Source organism: Protopterus annectens, chromosome 7.part0 (assembly GCF_019279795.1).
Source record: "Protopterus annectens isolate FY-2018-M chromosome 7.part0, PAN1.0, whole genome shotgun sequence".
In the NCBI taxonomy this organism is placed as follows: domain Eukaryota; kingdom Metazoa; phylum Chordata; order Ceratodontiformes; family Protopteridae; genus Protopterus; species Protopterus annectens.
In genome coordinates, this window is record NC_056739.1 from 45032794 (window position 1) to 45059768 (window position 26975).

General features: G+C 41.5%; 1 protein-coding gene across 1 annotated transcript in view; it reads right to left on the reverse strand.

Annotated features, from left to right (window-relative positions):
• Positions 1-26975, reverse strand: part of LOC122806230 (copine-8-like) — a 4689459-nt gene that overhangs the window by 2437379 nt on the left and 2225105 nt on the right. Inside the window, exon 8 of the mRNA XM_044076480.1 lies at positions 12751-12814. Within this exon, the coding sequence (XP_043932415.1) occupies positions 12751-12814 (64 nt within the window). The remainder of the gene's footprint in view (positions 1-12750; positions 12815-26975) is intronic.

Sequence of the window (26975 nt, forward strand, 5' to 3'; positions counted from 1 at the left end):
ACTGTCAACAAATCACCCAAGCTGCTTTTACATCCACTGAAGGCTGGAATTCTAACAATTACTACTCAAGCCCTCTAAAACTAAAGTGATAGTTTTCACCCCCAACACTCTCTTCCTAAATAAAAGCCAATTTACTATCTTCTCTAAACACCTAAATAGAGCTTGTTCCACATATCAAACTTCTAGGTGTCACCATTGATGAACACCTCAAGTTCGACCTCCATATTCAAAATGGTATTAAGAAAACACGCCAGAAGCTTGATACTCTCTACTGGCACAAACATTTCCTTGACCCACCCACAAAACTCACTCTTGCCATCTCCTACCTTCCCCCCATTCTCTTATATGGCTCCCCTGTTCTTACAAATTTACAGACTAATCTCAAATCTAAACTTGAAACTTGCTACAAAAAAGTAGCAACATTTGTCACTGATGCAGAATCCTCCCCACATCACTGCATACCCCTTCGCTCTATCAGTTGGCTTGAACTTCCACAATATCTAACCTTCCTGCAACTTAAAAAGGCTCACAAGATCATTCATAAACCCTTGTTCTGCCCAACCCTCAACACCATCTTCCAAGCCTACAGACCCTCTAGATCTCTTAGGTCTGAAAACAAGCAACTGTTTAGCACAGTCCCAAGATATCTGCTGAACAAAGTCTATACTCCTGCTCCATAGCAAAAATTTGGAACACCCTCCCCCTATCAGATCCAATCACATACCTTCAGCCTTTAAACACTCTCTTAAGGAACACCTCTCCAAATTCTGGACTGGGTCCTTCTCAGCCCTAGGTTGACAAGCTACATACTAAATAACTATGCAACCTCTCATCAGTGTTACACTCAATCTTCTCCTACCGGACTCTACTCTCATCTTCACTCTACAATTCCATCTCCCCTTTCTTCTTCAATTCCATCTCCCCTTTCTTCTTTAATTCCTATCTCACAGTTTAAAATTCTCTCAAAATAAGACTTCTGCATCTATTCTCACACCCATCACATGCATCCTGGGTGTTCTTACTAGGAACCTTTCTGCATTTGTAATCATAGTTTGCAATTCACTTTTGTATAGCTGAATGTTTTATTTTTCATGCATATAGTGTTCAACTATTATGAACAACATTTGTGTACCTGTTGTAACTATTGTAGCTCTTACATGTTGAGCTTTTCTCCCCGAGCCTCCACTGAAAATGGGTTCATTTAGCCCCAGTGACTTTCCCGGTAAACAAAGATCAAATAAATAAAATAAATAAAAGCAGTCAGTACATTAACAACAGATGATAGTGGAAAAAGGAAAGCAGAAAAACGAGTAATAGGTTCACAGGCACATATTAGGCTAATGACCACTGTAGCCGTTATAAACCAAGCTGTACAATCCAACCCAATTGTGTCCTCATGGACCTTGAGTATCTTTTTAATTACAAACCTCTGGAGTCTTTACAATTGCTTGAAATGCTTAGCAAGGCAAATCACAAATGAAGTATTGTACTCAGTGATTGGTTTAATAAAAGCGAAGTACAAAGAGGTGAGGACTTCTTTAGATCCAGAAGAAATACTTTTTGCTATGAGTTCTGGGTAATATGATCTCTGTCCTAGTAAAAAAAAATTAAAAATTATTACTCTGTTTTTTTCCCCTCTCAAATATTGTTTATTTTCTGTATTTGATCTTAATTCATTCCCCACTAAATAACTCTGTACACATTATTTTTTCTCTCAGATATTGTTATTATCTGTATTTGATCACAGCTTAATATTTTATATTAATATTGTATAATAAGTTTCCGCCTATGCTTGGAGCTTTTCTCCCCGGGCCTCTACTGAAAATGGACATGTATCCAGTTAGACTAGCCCGGTCAACAAATATAAATAAATAAATAAATACAAGATAAAAGGATTTCTTTACCATAATTGTAATGTGATGGTCAAATGTAATGGAGTTGTCCACCCACATGCCAAGGTTTATAACAACCTTTTCATTTGGAAGTGGTGGGATATCTAGAGCTGGAACTAGGACATACTTACCAAATGCTGCAATGTTTCACTTTTTGGCATTTATCTTGAGCCCAGTTTTAGTACACTAGCTACTGATGTGTAAGTTCATGCTGGAGCACATCTGTGTCACTGTGGGACTTGATGTCAACTTTCCTCTTACAATCATCCATAAACTTTGTGAACCAAAGATCCTCATTTGATAAGTGGACATGTGACAAGTCAAGCAGCAGAGATCCCAACACAGATCTCTGTGAACTGGCGAACTGTAGTGGTCAGCCTCATGCTCAAAGGACACTGTCTATAGCCTTTAATGTTACTGTGCGAGTCCTGTCTGTAAACCAGTTGGACCATCTAAGCATGTGTGGATCATTTTGGAGTTCCTTTAACTTGCTTGTTATATTATTATATATTATATATTATATATTATTATATTTGCATGTGGTATGGTACTGAATGCCTTGCCAAGGACAAGATATGTTGTATGGACACCTTGTCCACCTTTACAGCCTAAGTAACCCTTTCTAAGACATTCACATGATTCATTAAACAAGATTTACCCTTGACAAAGCCAGACTGCCAGGGCTTGAGTCTAATAACATTTTTGATATCACAGTTAATTGGGTCAGTTTTGATACATTCCATGGCTTTACATTTAAGACTCATTTTGCTGATGGGTCTGTAATTCCCAGAGTATGTAGTAGGGCCACCCATGTGGAGTGGTATCACAAAAGCAGTGGACCACTCCCATGGGACAAAGCCAGTTTATAGTCTCAGGTTGAAAAAGTTGAGGAGTGGGTCTACCAGTTCTTGCTTTGTGCTATTAATTAGGCTGCCAGCTATGTTGTCCCCCCCCCCCCCGATGAGGTATTTTTCATTTGGAGAATGCCTTCATTATATGATGTTTGGTGAATCGATTACATCAGGGATAAGGAGTTTGGAATAGATGCTTCTGTGGTGAAGTTGGCAATGAATTTTGTAGCCAGTATGTTAGCGATATCATAGATTTATAGACTGTTACTAGTCTAACAACCTGGGGAGGGAGGTTCTAAGCCTAGCCAAGTTTTCCAGAAAGAATGATGTCCTGTATCCAAATAGCACAGTGAGGGCCAGGCATTTAAGCTCCCTCTGTCCATAAGGAACATGGGTTCCAGGCCTGGTGTAAATTTCCTATTCCCCATCCACTGATTTAGGTTGCACTTAAAGTGGGTAGTAGATAAACAGCTTCACATGGATGTTAAACCTGTTCCATAGGAGGGGCAGTTTATGGGACACATCTGTCTCTCCAGCATGTTCTGTTTAAGTCACAGACATAATTCAGGTCTCTAGACCTTGTATTTGTGGTATTCTGACTTATGAATGTTTAGGCATAGATCACCCCTCAGTAATCTATGGGGGCTTTAAGGCACTCTGCATAAGGCAGGTTTGTTACGCCTTGTATTCTTTTTGTAAGGAACCTCTTCATAAGCCTCATCAACTACATACCAAAGAGGGCATTGTTCTCTATGATTCGTCTGGTAAGGGCAGAGTACAGGGGGATAATGACCTCTTTGAAGCTAGATACCCATGCCCTTACTTATAGGTTGTGTAACAAAATAATTTCCTCACCACTGTGGCCACATGGTGGTTGAAGGCAAGACTATTGTTTACATGCGTACCCAGATCCCTGACCACTGAGTCAATTTTTAGGGGTGTATTAACATGCTAATTAGCTGTGATGGTGGGCTTTCCAAAGGGTATAGTTATGCATTTCTTAGCACTGAGTTTAAGAACATGCCTTTGGCACTATTTATTGATCAGAAATGGACCTTCTTGAAGGATGCTAGTGTTTGCAGGGGAGTTAATAACTCCAAGCTTGCAACTGTCTGCAAACTTAGTCAGCCATAAACCTTCAGCATTTGCTTTTATTTCAGAGAAACAGATGTCAAAAAGGAGCTGGCCTAGTACCGAGTCATGGGGGAATCCGCTAGTGACTGGTCTCTTGGTAGAGGTGGCCTCACCTATTTTGATCTCTTGCGTCCCATCAGTGAGCCAGTTGGCTATCCTGTGGGTGATAAAAGGGTTTATACCTAAATTAGTGTGCATGTCTATAATGCCTGAGAGGGGGTATTGTATCAAAAGCCTTGGCGAGGTCAAAGGTAAACTGTGTGCAGTGTCTTACCTTTATCTGATGCTTTGGAAGTCCACCAGATTTAATAGGTCTGACCTTCCTTTAACAAAGCTAAACTGTGATGGGTCTACAGTTTGAAGGTTACCTATCTCCTCATTTATCATGTCTATAATGATTCTTTCCATGGCCTTACATATGATGTTGGTAAGACTTATGGGCCTGTAGTTGCTTGGATCAGTGGTTGGACCTTCTTTGTGCAGGAGAATGACGGTAGCCGTCTCCCATTCCTTGGGTACAAAACTTGACTGAAGGAGCCAGTTGAAGAGTGATTCAAGTGGACCAGTGAGGTCATGTTTTATGGTATTTATTAAACATCCTGGGATGTTATCAGGCCCCATTGATGGAGTTTTTTTGGCCTTGGAAAGTGCATTGATGACTGGTTCCTTAGTAATAGTTGGGGGGATTGTGTTATGTGGTATTTCCTTTAGACTATCTCTGGTTCAGTGTGGGTGATGCCATTTACAATAATTTCTGCAGTTTGTTGTGTATTTCCTCTGAGGTTATGGACATAGGTTCATAGGTGTGTACTAGGCTAATAGCCCTGGGGCCTTTACAAGCCTAGCCATAGGATTACCCTAGCATAGTGCCTTAGTTTCCAGTGCCTCTGTCGAGTAGAGTCACTGCTGCTATCCCTGGGCTGAATTTTCTGTTTCCCATCCACTCATCAAGATTTCTCTTGAAGAGGGTTAGCGAGGTGCTCTGCTTGACATGTATGGGAAGTCTGTTCCATAGCATGAACAGTCCCTGGGTTATGAACCTGTCCCTCCAGCATGTTCTGTTAATTGTGGTAACGAGGTTGAGGTCTCTGGAGTGTGTGGTGTGGAGGGATTGGCATTTCTTTAGATGTAGCATTTCTAACAGAGCTGGGTCAGACATGGCTTTGTAAGTCAAGCAGAGATCACCTCTAAGTAGGTGATATGAGACACAAAATAGTTGGATTTTTTTTGAGTCTGTCCATATAGGACAAGTGTTTAAGGCCTGGGATCCTCTTTGTGAGGTACTTTTGTGGCTTCTTCAGTTGTTGCAGGTGTCTAGTGAGGTACATGCCAAATGGGGCATTGTACTCGATGACTGGCCTAATGAGCGAAGAAGGGAGACAATGACCTCTTTCTTCCTGGATGCAAAACCCCTAGTAATGAGATGTGCCACATAGAAGGACTTTCTGACCACAGTGGCAATGTGGTGATCAAAAGAGAGATTGCTGTCAACCTGTGTTCCCAGATCTCTTATAACGTCTTCTGTGTTCAGTGGACTACCATCAATGTGGTAATTCATGGGAACTGGGTTTTACCCAAAGGGGATGATGACACATTTTTTTGGCATTGAGCTTAAGGCTATGGTTCTGACACCAGTCGTTGGTCACAGTGAGGCCATTCTGCAGGATGTCAACATCACTTGGGGAGTTAATAATAGCTCCCAACTTGCAATAGTCTGTGAACTTTGTCAGCCAGAGTCCCTTCATGTTGGCCTGGACTTCAGAGAAGTAGATACCAAACAGGAGAGGACCCAGGACCGAACCCTGTGGGACTACATTTGTGACTAATTGGCAGTCTGACTTGGAGTCAGCTACTTTCACAATGTGGGTTCTATCAGTGAGCCTGTTTGCAACCCACCTAGTGATATTGGGGTTGATGCCAAGCTTAGTGAGTTTTTCTATGATTCCTGAGTGGGGAATGGTATCAAAAGCCTTGGCCAGATCAAGGTAGGCTGTATCAACCACCTTGCCTTCATCCACAGCTCTAGTCACGGACTCAAAAAAAGTTGATCAAGTTGAGCAGGCATGATCTACCCTTCACAAAACCAAACTGTGTGGGATCCAGTGTTTGGAGATTCCCTATATCCTTGTTGATTAGGTCCATGATGATGCGTTCCATAGCTTTGCATATCAGACTAGTCAGGCTAATGGGGCAATAGTTCCCAAGTCTGTAGTCACTCCTCCTTTGTGGAGAGGGATGACTGTAGCAGTGCACCATTTGGCAGGGACAAAGCCTGAGGTAAGGCTGTGATTGAATAGGCAACCCAAGTGATGTGCAAGTTCACTCTGTAGTTCATGTAGAACACAACCAGGGACATTGTCGGGTCCCATAGAATCTGTATTATTGGCCTTGGACAATGCTGTTTTAACCTGTTCAGCAGTAAAACTGGGTGCCTGGCAATCTACTGGTATTGTGATTGGTCCTTTGTGGGGGGGGGGGGGGTAAACTTGGCACTGAATCTGTCTGCCAGTATGCTGGCAATATCTGTTGGCTCGGTACAGGAAGTACCATTGTGCAGTAGCTCAGAGCAAATCTGGGTATTGCCATGGAGATTCTTTACATAACTATAGAAGGCCTTGTGGTTGTCTTTACTATCTGCTGCAATTCTGTTTTCATACCTAGCTTTAGAGGATTTGATGAGGGATCTCAACTTTTTGTTGAGGCATATAAGGGAGTTTTTCCAGTCTTGAGACTTCATCTTATTCCGCATCAGTTTCCTCCTTCTGTTGTAGAGTTTGTTTATGGCAGGGGACCACCAGACTGGCTTCCTTTTTTTTGAGGAGAGTATCTTGGTTCTATTGGGTATGGCAAGATCCATGCATTTGTGTACATATTCGTACAGTGCATTGGTGTATGATTCTGCAGTCATGCAACTATTCTCCATTTGCATGGGTGCCGTGAAGTTAGCCACCTCTGTTTTTAGGATCTCAAAGTTAGCTTTGGAGAAGTTTTTCATGGTGGTTACCTATGCTGGGGGGGGTGAGGGGGTGGAGGGATGTGGATTTCCAAGGTGATTAGTTTGTGGTCGGATCTAACCAGGGAAGAGATGACTATTGGTGTAGAGCAATGGTCGCCCATGTTAGTAATGACCAGGTCAAGGATGCTGCTACCTCTAGTGGGGGTAAGTACAAGCTGGTCCAGGGCATTGGAATTAATGAAATCCAGGAAACTTTGGGCAAGTGTATTGGTACATGAGTAGTTTACCCAGTTTATGGGGGGGGGGGGGTTAGTTGAAGTCACCTAGTAAGACAGTGTTAGGTTGGACCCTAATTTTTTCCAGGTTGCTTAGGAACATGGAGTGCATGTCTTGGGACATGGTTGGGGACCTATAGCAGGCTACAACCTGAATTGCTGCCTTACCCAATGTCAGCTGCACCTGAAGTATCTCTGATGCATTATGTTGAGCTACCTGTCTGGAGGTGTGTGCATCCTTTATGAATATGGAGACACCACTCCTTTGGAGCTACGGTCTAAGTTCTGGTGCCAAAAGGTGTGGAATGAGTTACAGCCTGGTAGTGCAGGGGTGCTTTCTGCTGCCTTGAACCAGGTCTCTGTTACAGCACAAATGTCAATGCTCTCCATTTTAAGGAGTGCCTCGAGTGAGTGCATTTTGTGATTTAGACTTCTAGCGTTGAGCAACATGACCCTCAGATTGGATTTGTTTGTAGCTGTTACAGTGGTAATTTGTTCATTGGAACACTGCCTAAAATAGGCACTATAGGAATGGCAAAAGCCTTGGCCAGTATCCAGAAGGCAAGGGTTGACAGATACAGGCCATCTCTGGCAAAGCATTGAGGTCTGTCAATCATGTCATCCCAGGCAGACAGATACTGGACCCCCTTAGAATGACACCAGAAACTTACCCAATTGTTGAATTCAATCATTTTCTGTTTGTACTGTGGTATCATTCTGGGTGATTGTAGGATGCTGCTCAGGGCTAGGGTCATACCCATCTGGGCTACATAATCCGTGAGCTCCTCCATGTCTCTTTTCATGTAGTCCAGGGAGGTATGTCTCAGGTCATTCACACCCACATGTACAATAACAGAGTCATACCTGTTGTTGAGTGACCTGAGTGCATGCATTATGTGTTGGATCTGGTCACCTGACAGGCAGCTGTTACTTTATCCTTGTTCAGCCTAGTGAGTGGTACATCAATGTGCCTCACTATCGAGTCACCTATGACTAGTGTGTTGGGCATGCTTTTTTGCCTTAGGGCCTTTGGTTGAGGGGCACACTGTTTAGGAGATTTATGTGTCTTGTGGTTAATGTTGTGTTTTAGTGGTCAAGTGCATTTCTGCCTTGGAGGGTTCTGCTTCTTGGGTAGATTTTTATTGACAGCCTCTGTGAAGGTGGGTGTGTGGTTTGTGTTTTTATGTGAAGGCAGTGCTGGTGTGTGTTCCGGGGGGCTGTGTGTTCCATGTGGTGTGGTGCAAGTGTTGACCTTCTCCTCTTGACCAGCTATTCCAGTCTTGGCTGGAGAGTGCGTGGCTTCCAATTTGGACATATAAGTGCATCTCTTGCAAGTCTGAGTGTTGGAAGGTAAGAGGAGAGGGTTGTTGGTGTACATGAGGCAGTTGCTACATTGCCTCAGAATGCCCAAGTTCACCAGGTTAATTGGAGAAAGCACAGGGAACTGACCTTTAGATATGCCTAGCAGGGTGGGCATTGATAATAAGTAATAGATCTGTTTTCTTGTAGAACGCTTAGTGCTTGTAGCACTTGTGTGCTACAATAATTGCTACAAGAAGTCTGGTAAAGTGCTAGACTAATAAGCTAGTATAAGTGTAGGAGAGGAGAGAACTAGTAGATCTAAGGGAAAATTGAAGAGCAGACTTTGGCACTGCTCAGAAGCTTGCAAATAGTCCTGGATACACCAAGTCTGTATCTGGACTAGACTAGTTACAGGAAAGGTGGGAAACAAGCGCAGGTGCGGGCTTTTAAACCAGAAAGTTGAGAGAGATGGGAAAACTGCCCAAACAGCCAATAAACTACAATTTCTGGGCTAGGAACCACTCCTCTTTTGGTAGATAGGCTACCTAGTGCTTACCACTCCCACCGATAAGCTAGAAGGCTTCCATCCAACACAGAAAGGCTTGGGGGGCTCAGAAGCTTACAGTCTTGGACACAGGAAATCTGTATCTGGACTAGACTAGTTGGCTTGGAGGGCTTAGGAGCTTACAAACAGTCCTGGATACAGCAAATCTGTATCTGGACTACACTAGTTACAGGAAAGGGGAGATACAAGTGCAAATGCGGGATTTTTGAAAGAGATGGAAAAACTGCCCAGGCAGCCAATAACTGCAATTTCTGGGCCAGAAATCACTCCTTATGTGGTAGATAGGTTACCTAGTTCTTACACTCCCACTGATAAGCTAGAAGGCTTCCCTCCAGTACATAAAGGCTTGGGGCCTCAGAGCTTACAAACAGTCCTGGATATAGCAAATCTGTATCTGGACTATAGTTACAGGAAAGGTGGAAAACAATTGCAAATGCGGGCTTTTAAATCAGAAAGTTGAGAGAGATAGAAAAACTGCCCAAACAGCCAATAACTACAATTTATGGGCCAAAAACCACTCATTATGTGGTAGATAGATTGCCTAGTTCTTACCACTTCCACTGATAAGCTAGAAGGCTTCCTTCCAGCACAGAAAAGCTTGGGACCTCAGGAGCTTAGAAACAGTCCTGGATACAGCAAATCTATATCTGGAATAGACTCGTTACAGAAAAGGGGGGAAAAGCTTAGAATTTTTTTTTTTTAGTAAAGTGGAAAAGGAGAAAGATGGAACATAAGTTAATTCAAGGTTAAGAATCTAAGTGGGTTGGCCTTCACAAATGTTTTCTCTCTGTTAGGTAAAATGAAATAATGACACTAGACTGGGAGGCATGTCCCAGATCAAATATACAGTATGGGTGGGCAACTGCAAAGCCACCAAATATAACAACAATACGGAGGGGGGTGGGACTGTTACAGCTACTAGCTGTAGCCACTAAATGAAAGTTTTAAACAGATAAAAGAGAAGGTGGACTCTAGAGAATGCTTTTAACTGCAAACAAATCAGTTATATGATACCTGACTAGAACACAGAAACCTCAAAAAATCAAAAATGCCACCAGTGCTGTAGAAAGCTTTTGTTTGTTGTCTTTTGCCTGAGAAGCTATTTCTTTTCTTGAAATTTAGCCTCTGAAGTATTAATTAACCCTGTTAACTGCCTGTTTAGATTGGAGAGAGGGCTTTTAGTATGGATGGCTTTGTTCTTCCTACACTTGGCCAGGAATATTTTCATTTGTTGTATAACCAATTTATATTGTGATTCCACCAGAGTAGATTGAGTTTTGGCTTATTCTTAATGAGTGGGCACAGCTCACTATGTACAGTTATCAATATGGCTGTACAGAAATTTTGTAAATAACTCAGTGTATGCTATGGAGTTTACTGGGTTTCAGGGTGCCTGGAATTTAGCCAAGGTGTTGCTTAGTAGAGAGAGGTTAGCCTTGAAATAGTTTCTAAAGGTTTTTGGTTTTGCTGGATGTGCAGATTTAATTTTTATTTCAAGTAACACTGCCTTATGGTCAGATCTGATAACTGAAGATATTGCATTGGGTGAGGAATACTGTCCCTCCATATTTGTGAGTACAAGGTCAAGGATGTTTGTACCACTGGTAGGAGAATGGACCAACTGTTACAGGATGTTGGTATTAAAGATCAGGAATTGCCAGGCTTGTGCATTAGAAGTGGATCAGAGTAGATAGTACCATCATGAATGCACTCAGAGCTATGTTGGGCATTATTTCTTATTTTTCTGAAATAACTAAAAAGGATTTATAGCTGCTTGTCTTCCATACAAGTCTGATTTCATGGAATGCCTTCTTTTTTCTTATATGTCCTTCTTTAGTTTATCTAGCTGTTTTGTGGTGTCCTTAATTTGGGGGTGGTTTGTTTTGCTATACAGATTTAGGAGTTTTTTTTCCTTTTATTACATAGTTTATTAATGCTTGGTTATAGCCACACTGGTTTGCTTTTTATTTCTCCACATATGCTTGGATATAGTAGAGACCGTCTACAATTGCCCAGGCAATGGTACTACTTTTCTGTATAACTCTGCAGTATCAACATTGAGCAAAATTATGTTATACTCAAATTTGGAGACTTCATAGAATTTTGGGAGATTTGTACGTGTGAAGTCCTGGAATTCTGTGATATTTGATTATGATGGTTTGGAGCTTCTGCTGGAGAAGGTAACTAGTGTGTTGTCTGATATGACCAGTGAGGGGGTACCTTAGGGATGCTACATACAGATGTTAGATTTAAGACCAGGTCAAGTATATTCATTTCTCTTCAATGTTCATTAACAGTCTTGTCCATGACATTTTTGTTTATGAAGTCTAAGAACTTCTAAGCATATCGTTCACTGGAAGGAGGTCAGCAAAACAGGTCTGAGACCTCAGTCACCATAAGATTCATATTCTTAAAGGACCCCACACTCATTTCACAGCCAAAGGCACTGTAGAATCACCAGTTTTCAGTTAAAATTTAGACGCAATCACAACCCAATACAATCTCCAAAGTGAGCTTTAAAATATTTGGTGGTAGGTGCTTTTATACCTCTTAATATTCCTTAGCAGAGTTTGTGACAAAGTGCTGACGATTAGGCAAAACACATGGCAAGTTAAAAACAAACCTGAAAATACAAATACAAAATATAGTGTAGTCAAGTGTACATTGTTTGTATATTACGAACCATGGCACAGAGACACAAGTAGAATGTTTGAAATTGTACAACCACATGCATAATGTAGGCCCCCTCCCAAGCATAGGGCCCAGCATCCATAAAAAAATCCTGAAATGGTAGAAGCAAAAAACAAATAATAAAAAAAAAAATAATAAATTATTTTTCATTTAGCCAGCTACTCTGGAAAAACAAAACCATTTAAAATCTACCAGGAACCAAGCAACAAACAGATGAAAAGAAAGATGCAGCCAGCTAGATGAAGGAAAACTGAATTCCTTATTACTCACACAAAAGATTTAGCACTTTCATCTGGTGAATAACAGACTTCATCAGAATCACCAATCTCATCACAAAATCATTTAACAAAATATATATCTATACAATTGGACAAATATGCATTTAAAATTTGAAGCATAGTACATTTCTTTGCACATAATACATTTTTAAAAATACACCTTGTGGTGTACAAGGTGCATGCTGCATTACTTTTGTACAGTCCAACTGCTATTAATTTGAAATTTAAATGTGATTTAGTAATGTGCAAAATTTCCTTTTTTACTTTTGCCAAAGGGTTTTAGGAACTAAAATATGTGATGTGTCTCACAATATGTGATCATTATAAGAGCTGTTCTGAGGTTGAATGCCTTTTCAGCAAAGTTCAGTAGTTCGAATGGGGATGTAACCATTTATTTTTCAGTACAACCTTACAAGTAATGATTAGAAACCTTCAGATCTCTGTCATGATTCTGCTTTATAACTAAATGTGGCTGAGTTTCACCACCGCGTATAGAAAACAGATCTTTTTCTTCACATAAAACACACTTTTTGTGTCCTTAAGGACTCGTAAATGCCCAGCATTTCCTGACCTTGAATCTTCATTATACCCAGAACTTCTGATACCTTATGAAGTAGAACATTGAAGTCTCTCTCTGTACTGTTCAATGTTTCCACTTACTGCTGAGATAAGGTTCATACCGCAGCAGGAACTCAAAAGATAAAACATCATGCTGTAAACTAGTGTTCATACCACTTACCTGCCCATGTCTTTGTTATACTGGCAAAGAACACATTAAAAAGAACGACTAACATGAAACCACTTACTCTGCAGTTCCCAAGTTCCTCGGCAGAGAGAATAATAGTTCCACATTTCTTCCCTGGGATGCCACTGCAAGAAAAAGAGAAAGGAAGCCATGGTTTCATTTCTGAACTAAAGATCAACAGTAATATAACAGCACACAAGAGTCTGTTCCAAGACCCTCAGGTAGACAAAGGCATGCTATTTGAAGGCAATATAAACCCCAGCATCTATAATGCATTAACTTCAAGAACCAACGTACCTGGGGTCTCCAAAGCTTCTGCAGCCTTCAAACTTAAAATCCTGTCAGGTGTATTAGACACTTGTTTAAAAAAAAGTCATTCTAATGTTTACGTGTTATACTTTTCAAACAAGAGGCAGAGTTAAAATATAGCTACTGTTTCTGTGTCCCTGTTTAAGAAGTTAAAGCTTTATTTCATCCTCTTAAAAGGCACAAGTGTAAACATTGATCTGTTTGCAGTCCAAGAAGTAATAAATAAAGCTGACTAGGATTTGCCTTTTGCATTGTAAAGGGATCTGCATGAAACAAGTGATAAAGTTACCTCATGCTCTATTTAAAACTAGATGGCCTTGAAGAAAACACTTTGCATTTATTGACAAGTTAATCACATTACAAAAACAAATGGCAGATATTTAGCCACCCTAGAGGTTACAGGCCATAGAGGTATCTCATTCTAATGGTGAGAAGACAACAGCATTTGATGAACTGAATAATTAAACAGTATCGCTGCACACAAAGTTCAGTGTAGGCCAAGCATTAACTGCAGCCAAAAGGAAAGCAACGGAGTAAAACCCAAGCTATGCCATACCTCCTGCACATACCTCTCAACTGTTTAGATTTCTGCCTCATATTTTTGGCCTATTCCTCATAAAATTTGTAGTTTTCTGACAAATCACTGAGGATTGAAATAACTCAGTAATGTCATACATTTGAGTTTCAGACTTCATTTCCTTTAGAAAGCGCATGCTAAGACAAACGCTGTTATTCTAGCAACTTTCAAAGTATATAAGAGCAATATTTATAATCTCTCCCTATTTTGGGGGCTTTGTCCCCCCATTATTTTAGGCTTCATCCAGATTTCTTGTGCTAACAGAATGAGAAGTATGCTTCTGCCAAAAGGTGCAGACCAGGAAGTGGGTAAATGAGCCATTTAGGGAAGACCATGGACATATGGGGAGCAGCCTAGCTAGTAGGCGAGCAGGAATGCTCTTCCCCAAACTTCATTATCCAAACATCGAGTACATAAGGAAGGCTGGGCGATGAGTCAGAAACAGACAAGTTGTACAAGAGTTCTTCCTGTAACTTAAAATAGGGACAGTGTATATGGAACAGAGCTGGGAAAGGGGGCACAAAATGACAAAAAAGGTGAAGAACACAGCCCAAAGAATACAGGAGAATGATCTGTATGAGGTCAGAGAATCTTGAAAAAATGAACCACATAAGGTCACTAATTTTCTGGCATTTGTTTATTTCTGTTGCAAGCTTTAATGCAAAAAAAAAGAAAACGTGTATTTTGTGTGTGTCTCTCTTATGAGCAGCAACAGGTGTCAGGTGATTGTGTACTAATAAGACCTTGCATATTTTATCATCGCTCCAATGTTGGGCATTTTATGAAAAATTGAGCAATATTTGCTATTTGTTTGAATAGGGACATCAGTTTTCTAGAAGGTGTCCACAGTAAAGCCACTAGAATTGTGCCTGGGATGGAAGGGATAGGATGCTAGAACAGCTCAAATTCTTCTCTGCAGTAACAGAACAGACAAGTATACAGAAGGGGATATCAGGAAGATATTAAGGGATCATTCAAATCAGGAAACACAATGAGACAGAGTGAGCACAGGCAACAGATTGTATGGACTAACTTCTTTCTGCATATCCGAAAACACTTCTACTCAAAAGTGCAGTTTTGGAACTGTGTATATGAGTGCTGTAATGGTTGGTGAAAGAGAATCCACAGAGGCATCTAAGACAGATTAGGACAAGTAGATATGGGATGTGTGGGAAAGGAAGCACAGAGGGAAAGTCGAACATTAACAGCATGAAAGGGGCAGACTGGAGAGGTTTACTGCCTCATGCTGTCATACAAATGTAGCAAGAAAGAGTTTAGGTGTGAATGGGTGAACTATCAAACCCAAAGGGGCTGGAATGGGAAACACAATAATAAGGGGTTAAAGTTAGGCAGCAGACCAACAGGGAGGACAGCAGCTGGTAATATGTCACACAAAGATAGAGACAGGGAAAGAGAGAACTTTTTGTCAGATGAGATGTCAGCCATCTTTCTGTTTTTTTTTTTTTTTTTTTTTTGGGGGGGGGGGGTGAGCATACTATTTCAACATTCTCACATGCATATTGTTATTGGTAGCTTGGCTTTTTCAATTAAAAAAAAAAATAACATGTGTACACACGCACATTACATGGTGCCAAGGTTGCTGGAATGGTTTATCTGAATTTACTGATGTTTTTAATTGTTAATTATGCAAAAATAATCTACTCATTTGATTCAGTATATGCCAATATTCCTTATCACTATATTTGATTTGGTAATTGCAGACATGGTGCTGCGGTGTCGTCGTCGCCTCACAGTAAGATGTCCCGTTCGATTCTCAGCTAAAGCGTCTTCTGCGGGGAGACATGCGTGAATGGGCACACCTTCGTTGAAGGTTGTGCGTCAGGGCTGGCAACTCTGCAAGTAAAAATCTACTGCCAATCATTAGCGGACCGGAGTTCCGCTGTGGCGACCCCTAACCGGGAAAGGCTGAAAGATACAGCTATAACATTGGGCAAAATAACAAAGTTCTATCCTTTCTAACAGTCTTCTCTGATTTTTGAAGGTCAGTGCTATCTTCTGAGCACTAAAGCTAAATGACTAAACTATATGCCCAGTGGTAGTATTTACAATGGCCCAGTTTGCAACGGAATCACATGCTTATCCCGGTACTGTTTATCTGATGCTACATTTCCAAAAGCAATCTAGGATTTAACTGCTGCTTGTTTTAAGATACAAACATGCAGTCTGTACTGTAATGCCAACATGCATTGAGACCTTCCATGTGCACATGCCATAAAATCGGGGGTCCAGTTTAACTTTGCTTAAAAATGATACTGATTTCTAAAGAAGTCTGACCTCCACTTATAAGATTCCACATCATTTTTCAAGAAGATAACATAAACAAGGATTTTAATAGGTTTTTCTACAGTTATGCTGAATGTACGTCCTGTTACAGTTTACATTAACTTAATTATCCAGGTAGTTTAAGTATAATATTTCATGTTAGCATTTTATGTAACTGTCTATGAGACTACTTTGCTTTTTGTGTGAAACTACAGTCCCAACCAGGAACCTAATAAGTGCTGAGCTAGGCTCTGTCATTCTCTGTGACCATAAAGTAGATTAAGCTGTTAGTTGGACAATGTATGTTCAAAACTGTGACCAATGTCCGCAATTAGCCTAAAAACCAAAATTCTGCACAATACTTCTACTCAGGATTATAAAGGACTGTATCTGTGTCTCTAAGGAGGTGTTGACTGGGCTAGCTTGCTTTCTGAGACCCAAACAAAGCACACTTTTGCATGTAAAGTCTGTATTTGTCACTTGAAATCAAAGTAAAGCTCTAGGTTTAAAACAATTTCTAGCTTCTAAATACAAGTAACTGTCTCTTCCATGTTTTAACAGGACAGACAATCCTGCACAGATAATGTGAGGGTCTTCCTGAGGTAACTGGTATTGCTTATAATGTCTCCCATGGGAGAACAATGGAACACTGCAAAGTTGTTGAAAATGTGTGTGATGGTATACTGTAAGAAGAATGCACTGTTCATTATGTTGTTATATAAGCAGTCAGACCACACCTACCAATAAAAAGAGATGAAGGATGTAATTGTAAGGAAAAAAAACAAGTGACATATCCATTACACTGTCCCTACTCACAGTTTTAATACAGATTAATGAAAGTTGCTGTGCACAAATACATAAGGTCTACGACATTCCAAATCCCTCAGGATGGAGCTCAGTGTGCAGATGCTCTGAACTTCCACTCACAGGTTGGGGTTCTGCAAACTTATGCTATGAAGTTCCAATCCCATAAACTGGCAGCTATGAACAAAGGCTACTGAGTTGCATTCTGTTAAGGTTGGATCCACTGCCAAAATGATCTAAACTTCACTTCCCTAGGGTTCTGTCTTTGCACAAATACCATAAATGTCCACTCCCCTTGGAGAGGGGATCTTTGTGTACCAGTACTATGTTTTCCCACTCCCTAGGCTGATATCCTTTGCATGTGTGTTATTGGGGGTCTACTGTATAACTTCAAAAACACACATCTTCGAAATTAGACAGTAGACCTACACTTCCGCGAAAGTGCACTTAAGTGAAAGTGCACTCCCGCAAACACTGGTTGAACAAACCAATAAAAAATCTATAAAACATTGTTTTTGCAAGGGGGCAAGCCCCCCTGCACTCCCTATATCCCACTACTTAAATAAACCAACTCCAAGATCGCACTACAGTGGGGAAACATGTAAACTCCCTTTCCCCACTGTAGTGTGCTTCGGCACCTGTGTTCCTTAACGGTTTGTTGAACTGTTCTTCACGGAAGTGCACTTTCAATTCATTTTCGAACAAGTGGATTTTCGGTGTTTTCCAGTAGACCCGTTATTGGACTTCCATGCATTTAAGACATTCTTGGGTGAAAGCTCTGTGAGCTACCACTCCACCAATTAGGTTCATGTGCAGAAATGCTATGAACATTAGCTCCCCTAAGATGAGGCATGTGCAAAAACATCATAAACTTTCACTCCTATAAGGAGCAGTCTTGTGTTCACACACCATGAACTTCCAATCCCCTAAAGTGGAATCCCATGAATTACCACTGCACTAGGGTGGAGTCCTCTGCACAAACACTCTGGACTACCTCTCACCTATAGTGGGCTTCTGTGCCAAAGTTGTATGAATTTCCACTCCTAAGGGTGAAGTCCTGTGCACAAATGCTGTCACTTCCACTCCCTGTTCAGCTTGGCAATGTCTGGCGACTTTACATCACTGATGTTAGTAATTTAGAAAAGCAGTTAAACTGGCAGGACACTAATCAGATGAAGACCAACTGCATCAACAGTAAACAAGTGTTTGTAGATAACAAAACCATGTGTTATATTGCAAGAATTCTAACGCAAATAAAGGCAAAGCACAGTTGCAATCTATGGAGTTAAATCCAATTATGTAAGAGTGCCTCTGAACTTTATTACACACTGAACAGATTTTACCTTCCACTGAAGAAACTATACCCCAAGTTGGAGGTTAAGTCTGCTGCAGAGAAGGAAGTTAACTAGTAGCACTGAAGCACAATCATTCCCGCCACTGAAGTGTTGGAAAAAACAACCCTCACAGTAGCAAAACATATTCCATGTCTTAAAATAATGTTCCTCTGCAAATTAATAAAAAATTATAGCACAGACTCATTGTGTTTAAAATAAAACAGATGCTTCATCAGTTTCTTTAAGAATCAGTTATCAGTTTCTGCTGCCACATGAAGTACAATAACTCAATATAATGTGAATGCAGAATCACTTTCACTAGTTTGCATATGTACAGCGCAAGGGATTGGTCCACTATATGAATGTCAGGTTAGTCAATAACCTGGTTATAGATTCTCTGCTTCATAGGAGATTACTAGGCTAATGGCTTAAGGGCCCTAACATAGCTAAAATAACCTGATTTTACCCAATATATTGCCTGTAAGGGCAAGAGGAAGGCAGTGATTTGTGTCTGTGCATTGAGTTTCTCACAGATTGCCCCTGTCCAAAAGGGACATAGGCACTACTCCAGGCTTGTCAAAAAAAAAAAAAAAAAACATGGACAAAGCTATCAACTAGGTCGCTCACTGATATTTTACATAGCACACCCACCTTTATAAGTTATATTCAAGCTACAAGTGCCAGTCCTACATTTACAAAAATAATAATATTCTAAGAGGACAGGCAGTACAAATGAAAGTACATAAGTCAGAAAATTATTTGTTGACTGATAGGGCTGTGCTACTAAATTGCTAAATGTAGTTAAACAGTAACATTAGATGTTAACTCAGTTTAATACAGGAAGTGATGGAACAGAATATGAACACTAGCACAACTGTACTAGTATAGATGGCCCAGGTTATACTAAAGTATTTACAGTAACCTACAGTGCAGACAGACACATTATTAAGGGCACTTTAATAACAAGAATGATATACGGCCCTGTCCTGACTTAGCTGAACAAATATGTACTAAACATAGTTTTGTTGGCATGAAAGGTGCAAGGCTTAAGAAGAGTCACTGAAAAAGAGAAGGGATGTTCAAGAGTGGCACTGTAAAGGGTGCAAGTAAATTCATGGGGGGGCACTGTTTAAGTAAACTTACAGGGGTGTGCACTGTTTGAGTAAATTCATGGTGGGGGGACATTGTTTAAGTAAATTCATGGGGGTGGGCACTGTTTAAGTAAATTCACGGGGGTGGGCACTGTTTAAGTAAATTCATGGTGGGGGGTCACTGTTTAAGTAAATTCACGGGGGGGGGGTACTGTGATTAACTTGAATCGAACCAGAATGTAGCATCCTCCCAATGCTACACTGCAATGAAAGTACTGGTACTGGTAAGTGAATCCAATACTTGGTTTTGGAATTAGAATCCCAACCTTCTGATCTTTCCAGTATAAAACATAAATATGCTGCCTGCTGAGACATTTTGTTTAGCAATAAGGATTTTTTTCCATCTCTTCCCTTTGCTGGTTTTCCTCTCATCTTTATATCTACTGCTCCCCAAGTTATCATAAATATTACACTTAATTCTCTGTCAGTATCCTAGCTACATAAATGTTCTTTCTCCAAACTGTTTGTAAAATACTCTCTATCCCATTTGTTCAGTAAAACACAATTTAAATTTTACTAGATGGCATGTTTGTGTATAGCTCCTTACACCAACCAACAATGCATTGCGACTCCTAAGTGTCCTACATAACTTCATAAGTGTTTATATTTCCTCTTGCTCCCCTCATCTGGGAATATTACAATATATATCTGCAAGGTTTAGCCGTAACATTATTACTCTTTTCTTACCCCCCCTACAGCTTGACTCTATTTACTTGTTAAATTTTAATAGGCTAAGAACACTTGATCTAAGTACCCCTTTCAGCTATGGTCCAATTAGATACACATACACCAACTTGGAGTTAGTTGCCATTTACAATTAGATACAAATGTATTTACAATAGCAATAACGTATGTATTCATGACACGTAATAGCAACCAATAGACCTTATTCAGTAATATCAGACACACTGTTAGCACATTAAGATGACATTTACAAGGCAAACTAAGGACGAAGAGAGTGTTGGCAGGCACAGGTATGTGTAGGTGTGTTTGTCAGTGGCTCAACAGGTAAGTGCTGGCAGGCACAGGTATTTGTAGGTGTTTGTCAGTAGCTCAACAGGTAAGTGTTGGCAGGCACAGGTATTTGTAGGTGTGGTCGTCAGTGGCTCAACGGATCAGTGTTGGCAGGCACAGGTATTTACAGGTGTGTTTGTCAGTGGCTCAACAGGTAAGTGTTGGCAGGCACAGGCATTTGTAGGTGTGTTTGTCAGTAGCTCAACAGGTAAGTGTTGGCAGGCACAGGTATTTGTAGGTGTGTTTGTCAGTAGCTCAACAGGTAAGTGTTGGCAGGCACAGGTATTTGTAGGTGTGTTTGTCAGTAGCTCAACAGGTAAGTGTTGGCAGACAGAGGTATTTGTAGGTGTGTTTGTCAGTGGCTCAACAGGTAAGTGTTGGCAGGCACAGGTATGTGTAGGTGTGTTTGTCAGTGGCTCAACAGGTAAGTGTTGGCAGGCACAGGTATTTGTAGGTGTGGTCGTCAGTGGCTCAACGGATCAGTGTTGGCAGGCACAGGTATTTAACAGGTGTGTTTGTCAGTGGCTCAACAGGTAAGTGTTGGCAGGCACAGGTATGTGTAGGTGTGTTTGTCAGTGGCTCAACAGGTAAGTGCTGGCAGGCACAGATATTTGTAGATGTGTTTGTCAGTGGCTTAACAGGTAAGTGTTGGCAGGCACAGGTATTTGTAGGTGTGTTTGTCAGTGGCTTAACAAGCATCATATCTGCGCATGATAATAGACGATCGAAAACTGTGGGTTCTAGTTCAGCACCAGGGAAATTGATTCATTCTTCAGGGAAAGAATTGTATGGGCTAACTGCTTTAGGCATAAACTGTGATGCATAGCACCATCGAAAAAGGGGAATGTGGTTCACAGCCTGTGCACCATGTCAGGGCTGGACACTCAGTGCTGTAAAACTGTTTTTAACTGATTTGGTCAAGTTGACTGATATTGACATAAGTGGGCATATGGGTATTTGCCACTGATAAGGGGGTTGATGACCAGACCTACTCCGATCTACATCAGGGACCCATGCTAATGTTAGGAAAGTTCTATGTACCTCTACTGCCCAGTGTGTGCTGACAAAGTCCAGCAGCCCTGGATCAATAAGCTACTGGCCTGTCAGTGTTGAACTGCCAAGTTTGGGTCACCTGGAATAGCACTACTGAATGAAGCCTGAATGGAAAACCTGCAAAACATAAACCAAGGACTACTACACGCAGTATACATTTACTGACAGGAAACAGCATGGAAGCTGATGACAGGAGGTGGCTGGACATCCTGTATATGTCAAGACAAAAGGGAAGGGCAGTGCAGCAAAGCCACTCACTTTTGGATACAGAGCAGACACTCAGGGGAGTGCAGACTAGAAATAGTGTGGGAATTTTGGTGAGGGGGTGGTTTCAGAAGACGGTGAAGAATGTCATCAGAATTAGTGATAGACTCATGGCAATCAGACTGCCATACAGCAGACCCAGTGAAGAATGTCATCAGAATTAGTGATAGACTCATGGCAATCAGACTGCCATACAGCAGACCCAGTGAAGAATGTCATCAGAATTAGTGATAGACTCATGGCAATCAGACTGCCATACAGCAGACCCAGTGAAGAATGTCATCGGAATTAGTGATAGACTCATGGCAATCAGACTGCCATACAGCAGACCCAGTGAAGAATGTCATCAGAATTAGTGATAGACTCATGGCAATCCGACTGCCATACAGCAGACCCAGTGAAGAATGTCAGCAGAATTAGTGATAGACTCATGGCAATCCGACTGCCATACAGCAGACCCAGTGAAGAATGTCATCAGAATTAGTGATAGACTCATGGCAATCCGACTGCCATACAGCAGACCCAGTGAAGAATGTCATCAGAATTAGTGATAGACTCATGGCAATCAGACTGCCATACAGCAGACCCAGTGAAGAATGTCATCAGAATTAGTGATAGACTCATGGCAATCCGACTGCCATACAGCAGACCCAGTGAAGAATGTCATCAGAATTAGTGATAGACTCATGGCAATCCGACTGCCATACAGCAGACCCAGTGAAGAATGTCATCAGAATTAGTGATAGACTCATGGCAATCAGACTGCCATACAGCAGACCTGGAAGAAAATACTGCATTCAGGCAGTAGCTGCAGGACCCACCAGATATATCAGCACAGCATGAGTTGGTTTTGATAATGGCAGATATGAATGTTCCTATCAGAAGAGACAGAGCAGGATACGAGGACTGCCTAGATCTGCATGGGTAGGACAACAGGAATAAAGAAGGACAGGCCGTTTTAGGCTTCTGTCTGGAAAACGGCTTGATGGCGAAAAACATAAGAATCAATGAGATAAACAGTCATGAGATCACATACAAGAGTGGCAAACATGCAACTCGGGTAGTCTTCCTCCTAGTAAGAAGAGGGCATTGGAGTAGAGTCAAAGATTGTAAAGTTATCACCAGAGAAACAGTCAGCCCACAGCATAAACTATTTCTGGCCAAAGTCAGCTGCAAGTACTGATCACAGAAGGTTGTAAGGTCAACAGAAACTAGGCTGAAAACCTGTAAAAGCACAAGAGTTGGAAATAGGTAGAGCTGAAGAAGAATGGCATTACCTAAAAACAGCATTTGTGAGGACAAACAACAGATGTGTCATTGTCAGGTATGGAAGCAAGGTACTTATGGAAAGCTGGAAGTGGAATGTAGAGGTCCAGGAAGTCATCAAAAGAAAGGAGGAAAAAAGAGGGAGACAGATATGACAGACCAGACTAAGAAGGTTGCTAGCAAATAGATTAAGAGAAGACTTGCAATAAGAAAGAACAAGTCATCAGAGGTTCTGTACCAGTTTCTGGAAAGTGACGACTCAGCAGGTTGTAAGGCAAAGACAGAGATAAACAAGATAGTCATTAGACACTCTTTGTAAGGGATTCCAGCATCAACCTGCTCACCAGTCCACAGGACATCAAAGACCGATGGAAGGAGCACCAACCTGCTCACCAGTCTACAGGACTTCAAAGACTGATGGAAGGAGCACCAACCTGCTCACCAGTCCACAGGACATCAAAGGGAGATGGAAGGAGCATCAGCCTGCTCACCAGTCCACAGGACTTCAAAGACCGATGGAAGGAGCACCAACCTGCTCACCAGTCTACAGGACTTCAAAGACCGATGGAAGGAGCACCAACCTGCTCACCAGTCCACAGGACATCAAAGGGAGATGGAAGGAGCATCAGCCTGCTCACCAGTCCACAGGACTTCAAAGACCGATGGAAGGAGAACCAACCTGCTCACCAGTCCACAGGACTTCAAAGAACGATTGAAGGAATACTTCCAGCAGCTTCTGAAATAAGAAATCCCCCCAGAAGCTCTACTGCTCCAGAAGCAGTCTACGATGAAAGAGAAAAAAGAATTCACCCTAGAAGAAGTAAGAACAGCTATCACAGATGACTGGAGTGAAGGCATTCTAGTGCCAGTCTACAAGAAGAAAGGGGATATCCACAACTGTGGGCCATACAGAGTTATCAAAGTCCTGTCACACTGCATGAATATGCTGGAGAGGGTGATGGATAAACAAATACACAAAGTAGTAGAAAGTAAGATGAAAGATGAGCAGTTTAAATTCAGATCAGGATGCAGCACAACTGATCCAATGTTTACAGTGAGACAGATAGTTGACCAGAATCTAGAGAAGAGGAAAGAGTTCAACTAGACATTCTTAGGCTTGCAAAAATCATATGACAAGGTCCCAAGAAAGCTGACAAGTGCAGTCTTGTGATGGTTTGAAGTCCCAGAAACACTGGTAGAATTAGCACAGGCTGTGTACAAGGATCAAGTGACAAGTATGAACAGTGTTTAGACAGACAGAGGGGTTCTTAGTGGGAGTGGGTCATCAGGGTTCAGCTCTGAGCCCACTGCTATTCATACAGGTATGGTGTTAGACTACATTAGCAAGCAGGTTGGAGGGGACAGCTCAGCAATGTTACTGTATGCAGATGATGTGGTATTCCAGGCAGACTTTGAGCTAGAACTTCAGCAAATAATAGAATAGAATGCAAAAGTGAAGGCACATGGGATGAAACTGACTACAGACTGACACAGTTGTTATGGCAACAAACGGGAAATCAGAAGAAGCTGAAAACTGAGAAAGAATGGAAAATAATGGAACAGGTTAAGAGCTTCCAATACCTGAGAGGGGTGGATGAGATTCTCAGGGATAATGTATGACAGAAGAAAACCAAAGAAAATGAAAAGCAAGATATATAAAACAGTGGTGTGACTAGTACTACTGTATGGCACAGGCATTTGGGTAATAAAGGCAGAGCAGATGGGGAAGCTAGATGTGATGTAGATGAAATGCTTCAGGTGGGTAGTTAGATGCACAGTGTGGGACAGATGAAAAGATAAGGACATAAGAGTGGAAGCCAAAGTAGCCAAATTGCAGAGAAGATGGACATAGTTCATACAGCTAATTAAACATTTACAGATAAGCTCCATGATATTTGCAATTGGCTTGTCACAGTGTTACATAAATCACTACAGAAATTTCAACATTTACATAAAGTGAATATTTTTGTTATAAACACAATTGTAGGTTTAACATTTCAAAATATATAGCTACTAACCATTAGTAGATTAGGAAAATATTATGCATGGAGAGGGTAATAGTATAATTGAGATTGGAGAGTATAGTACAATAGATATTAGAGAGAAATTCGTTTTTGGTAGGGGAGGGACTGTTGTGGGTGGGATGAAGTAATAGAAGACGTAGTTGGGTGAGTCAGTGCAAGGTGGAATGGGGGGGTGTTTAAGTTGGAGCATGGCAAGGGCATTCCCATTTGGAAGAAAGATGAGAGAGTAGCTGAGATTTGAAATGTGTATGGTTAGGTAGGTTGTGTAGGTGTGTGGGGAGAGTTCCACTGTTTAGCTAAGGAGTGGGACAGCAGTAGATGGCCATGAGGTCGTGCAGGTTTGTGGACCTGAAGGAGATTTTGTTTTTTGGATCTGAGTGAGCGGTTGGGAATGTAAGGTTTTAAGGAAGTAGTGAGAGCTGGGCAGCTGTCAGGTTTAAAGACGAGCTTGTGGGCAGTGGTGAGTTGTAGGTAACTGGGTAGTTCAAGCCAGTTAAGGGTGAGAAGGGAGTGGCACAGTGGTGGGATACGTTTTTTTTAATTGGTTGCTAATTTGGAGATCTTGTGGTAGCAGGATTCAAGTTTGGACAGAAGGCCAAGATGGAGATAGGTGAAAAGAGGGGCACCATACATAAGGGAAGGGAGATGCAAGAGTCTGATGAGGAGAGCGGCTTAGGAAGTGGTTGTGCCTGTAGAGGAGACCTAACTTTTGGCGAGTTATCTTGATTGCGGAGCGGATGTGGGTGTCAACTTTTAGTTCTTCATCAATAATGATGCCAAGAAGCTTGGTGATGGGAACAATTTCAAGGAGGGTGTTGTTTTGGCTCTGTATGGTGAATGTTGATTTGTCAATGGAGTTTTTGATAGGGGAAAAAACATTGGTTTTATTTGCATTTGCAAAAACTTCTCTAATGCAAATTTCACACTCCTCAAAACCGAGGTGGAATCCTTCAAAGCCCCTGGGCCTGTGGAAAATACGGCACAGACCGCAGAATCCTTTATAAACGCATTCTATGAACACCTTCAGGAATGCATGGATCATGCAATCCCAAATAAAACCAAGACCCAATCCTCCAAAGGTAGACATCCTGTCTGGTGGACCCCAGCCATAAACAAACTATACAATAGAAGGAGGAAGCTACTAAATGATAGAGCAAAATCCCAAAAAGGGAAGGCATCACTGATCAGTATTAGCAAAAAACTACGGGCACTCATAAAATTGTCTAAGGCCAGCTTAGAGAGAAAAATTGCACAAGACACTAGGGATAATCACAAGGCTTTCTTTAGTTATGTTAGGAACCTGGATGGGAATTCCCAGATATGCTCAGAATTAGTCCAAAATGACAAAAAATACACCGAACCCACAGACATTGCCAACATCCTAGCTGACAGGTTCAGTGCAAACTCCGCCCCCCCCACCCACCAAAAGGGCAAATATCTATCCCAGAAGAGTGCTGCCCCCCTGACATTTCAGATGCTCAGGTAAGAGATGCCCTCTCCAAAGCAAAAAACACAGCATCAATGGGACCAGACGGTGTCCCGGGCTGCGTCCTACATGAACTCCAAGAAGAGCTAAACCCAAACATAAAACTACTGTTCAATCTCAGCCTTACTACAGGATATGTACCCAAAGAGTGGCGTACAGCAACAGTGGTCCCTCTCCACAAAGGTGGTGCCTCAACGGATCCTGGAAACTATCACCCCATAAGCCTGACTAGCTTGGTCTGCAAAGCTATGGAAAGGATCATCATGGACCTCATAAATAAAGATATTGGGGACCTACAGACACTGGATCCTACCCAGTTCAGCTTTGTTAAGGGCAGATCCTGCCTCTTAAACCTGGTTGATTTCTTTGAAACACTCACCAAGGCCATTGACGAGGGGAAGGTGGTCCACACAGCCTACCTGGACCTCGCAAAAGCCTTCGATACAATACCCCACTGGGTCATTATAGATAAGCTCACCAGCTTAAATATAAACCCCTATGTCACTAGATGGGTTGCAAACTGGTTCAAGGACAGAACCCACATGGATAGAATTGCTGGAGCCATGTCAGACTCCAAACCAGTTACAAGTGGCATCCCACAAGGCTCAGTCCTGGGACCTCTCTTGTTCAGTATATATTTCTCGGAGGTACAGGCCAACACAGAAGGACTGTGGCTGACCAAGTTTGCAGATGACTGCAAACTGGGCGCCATAATCGACAC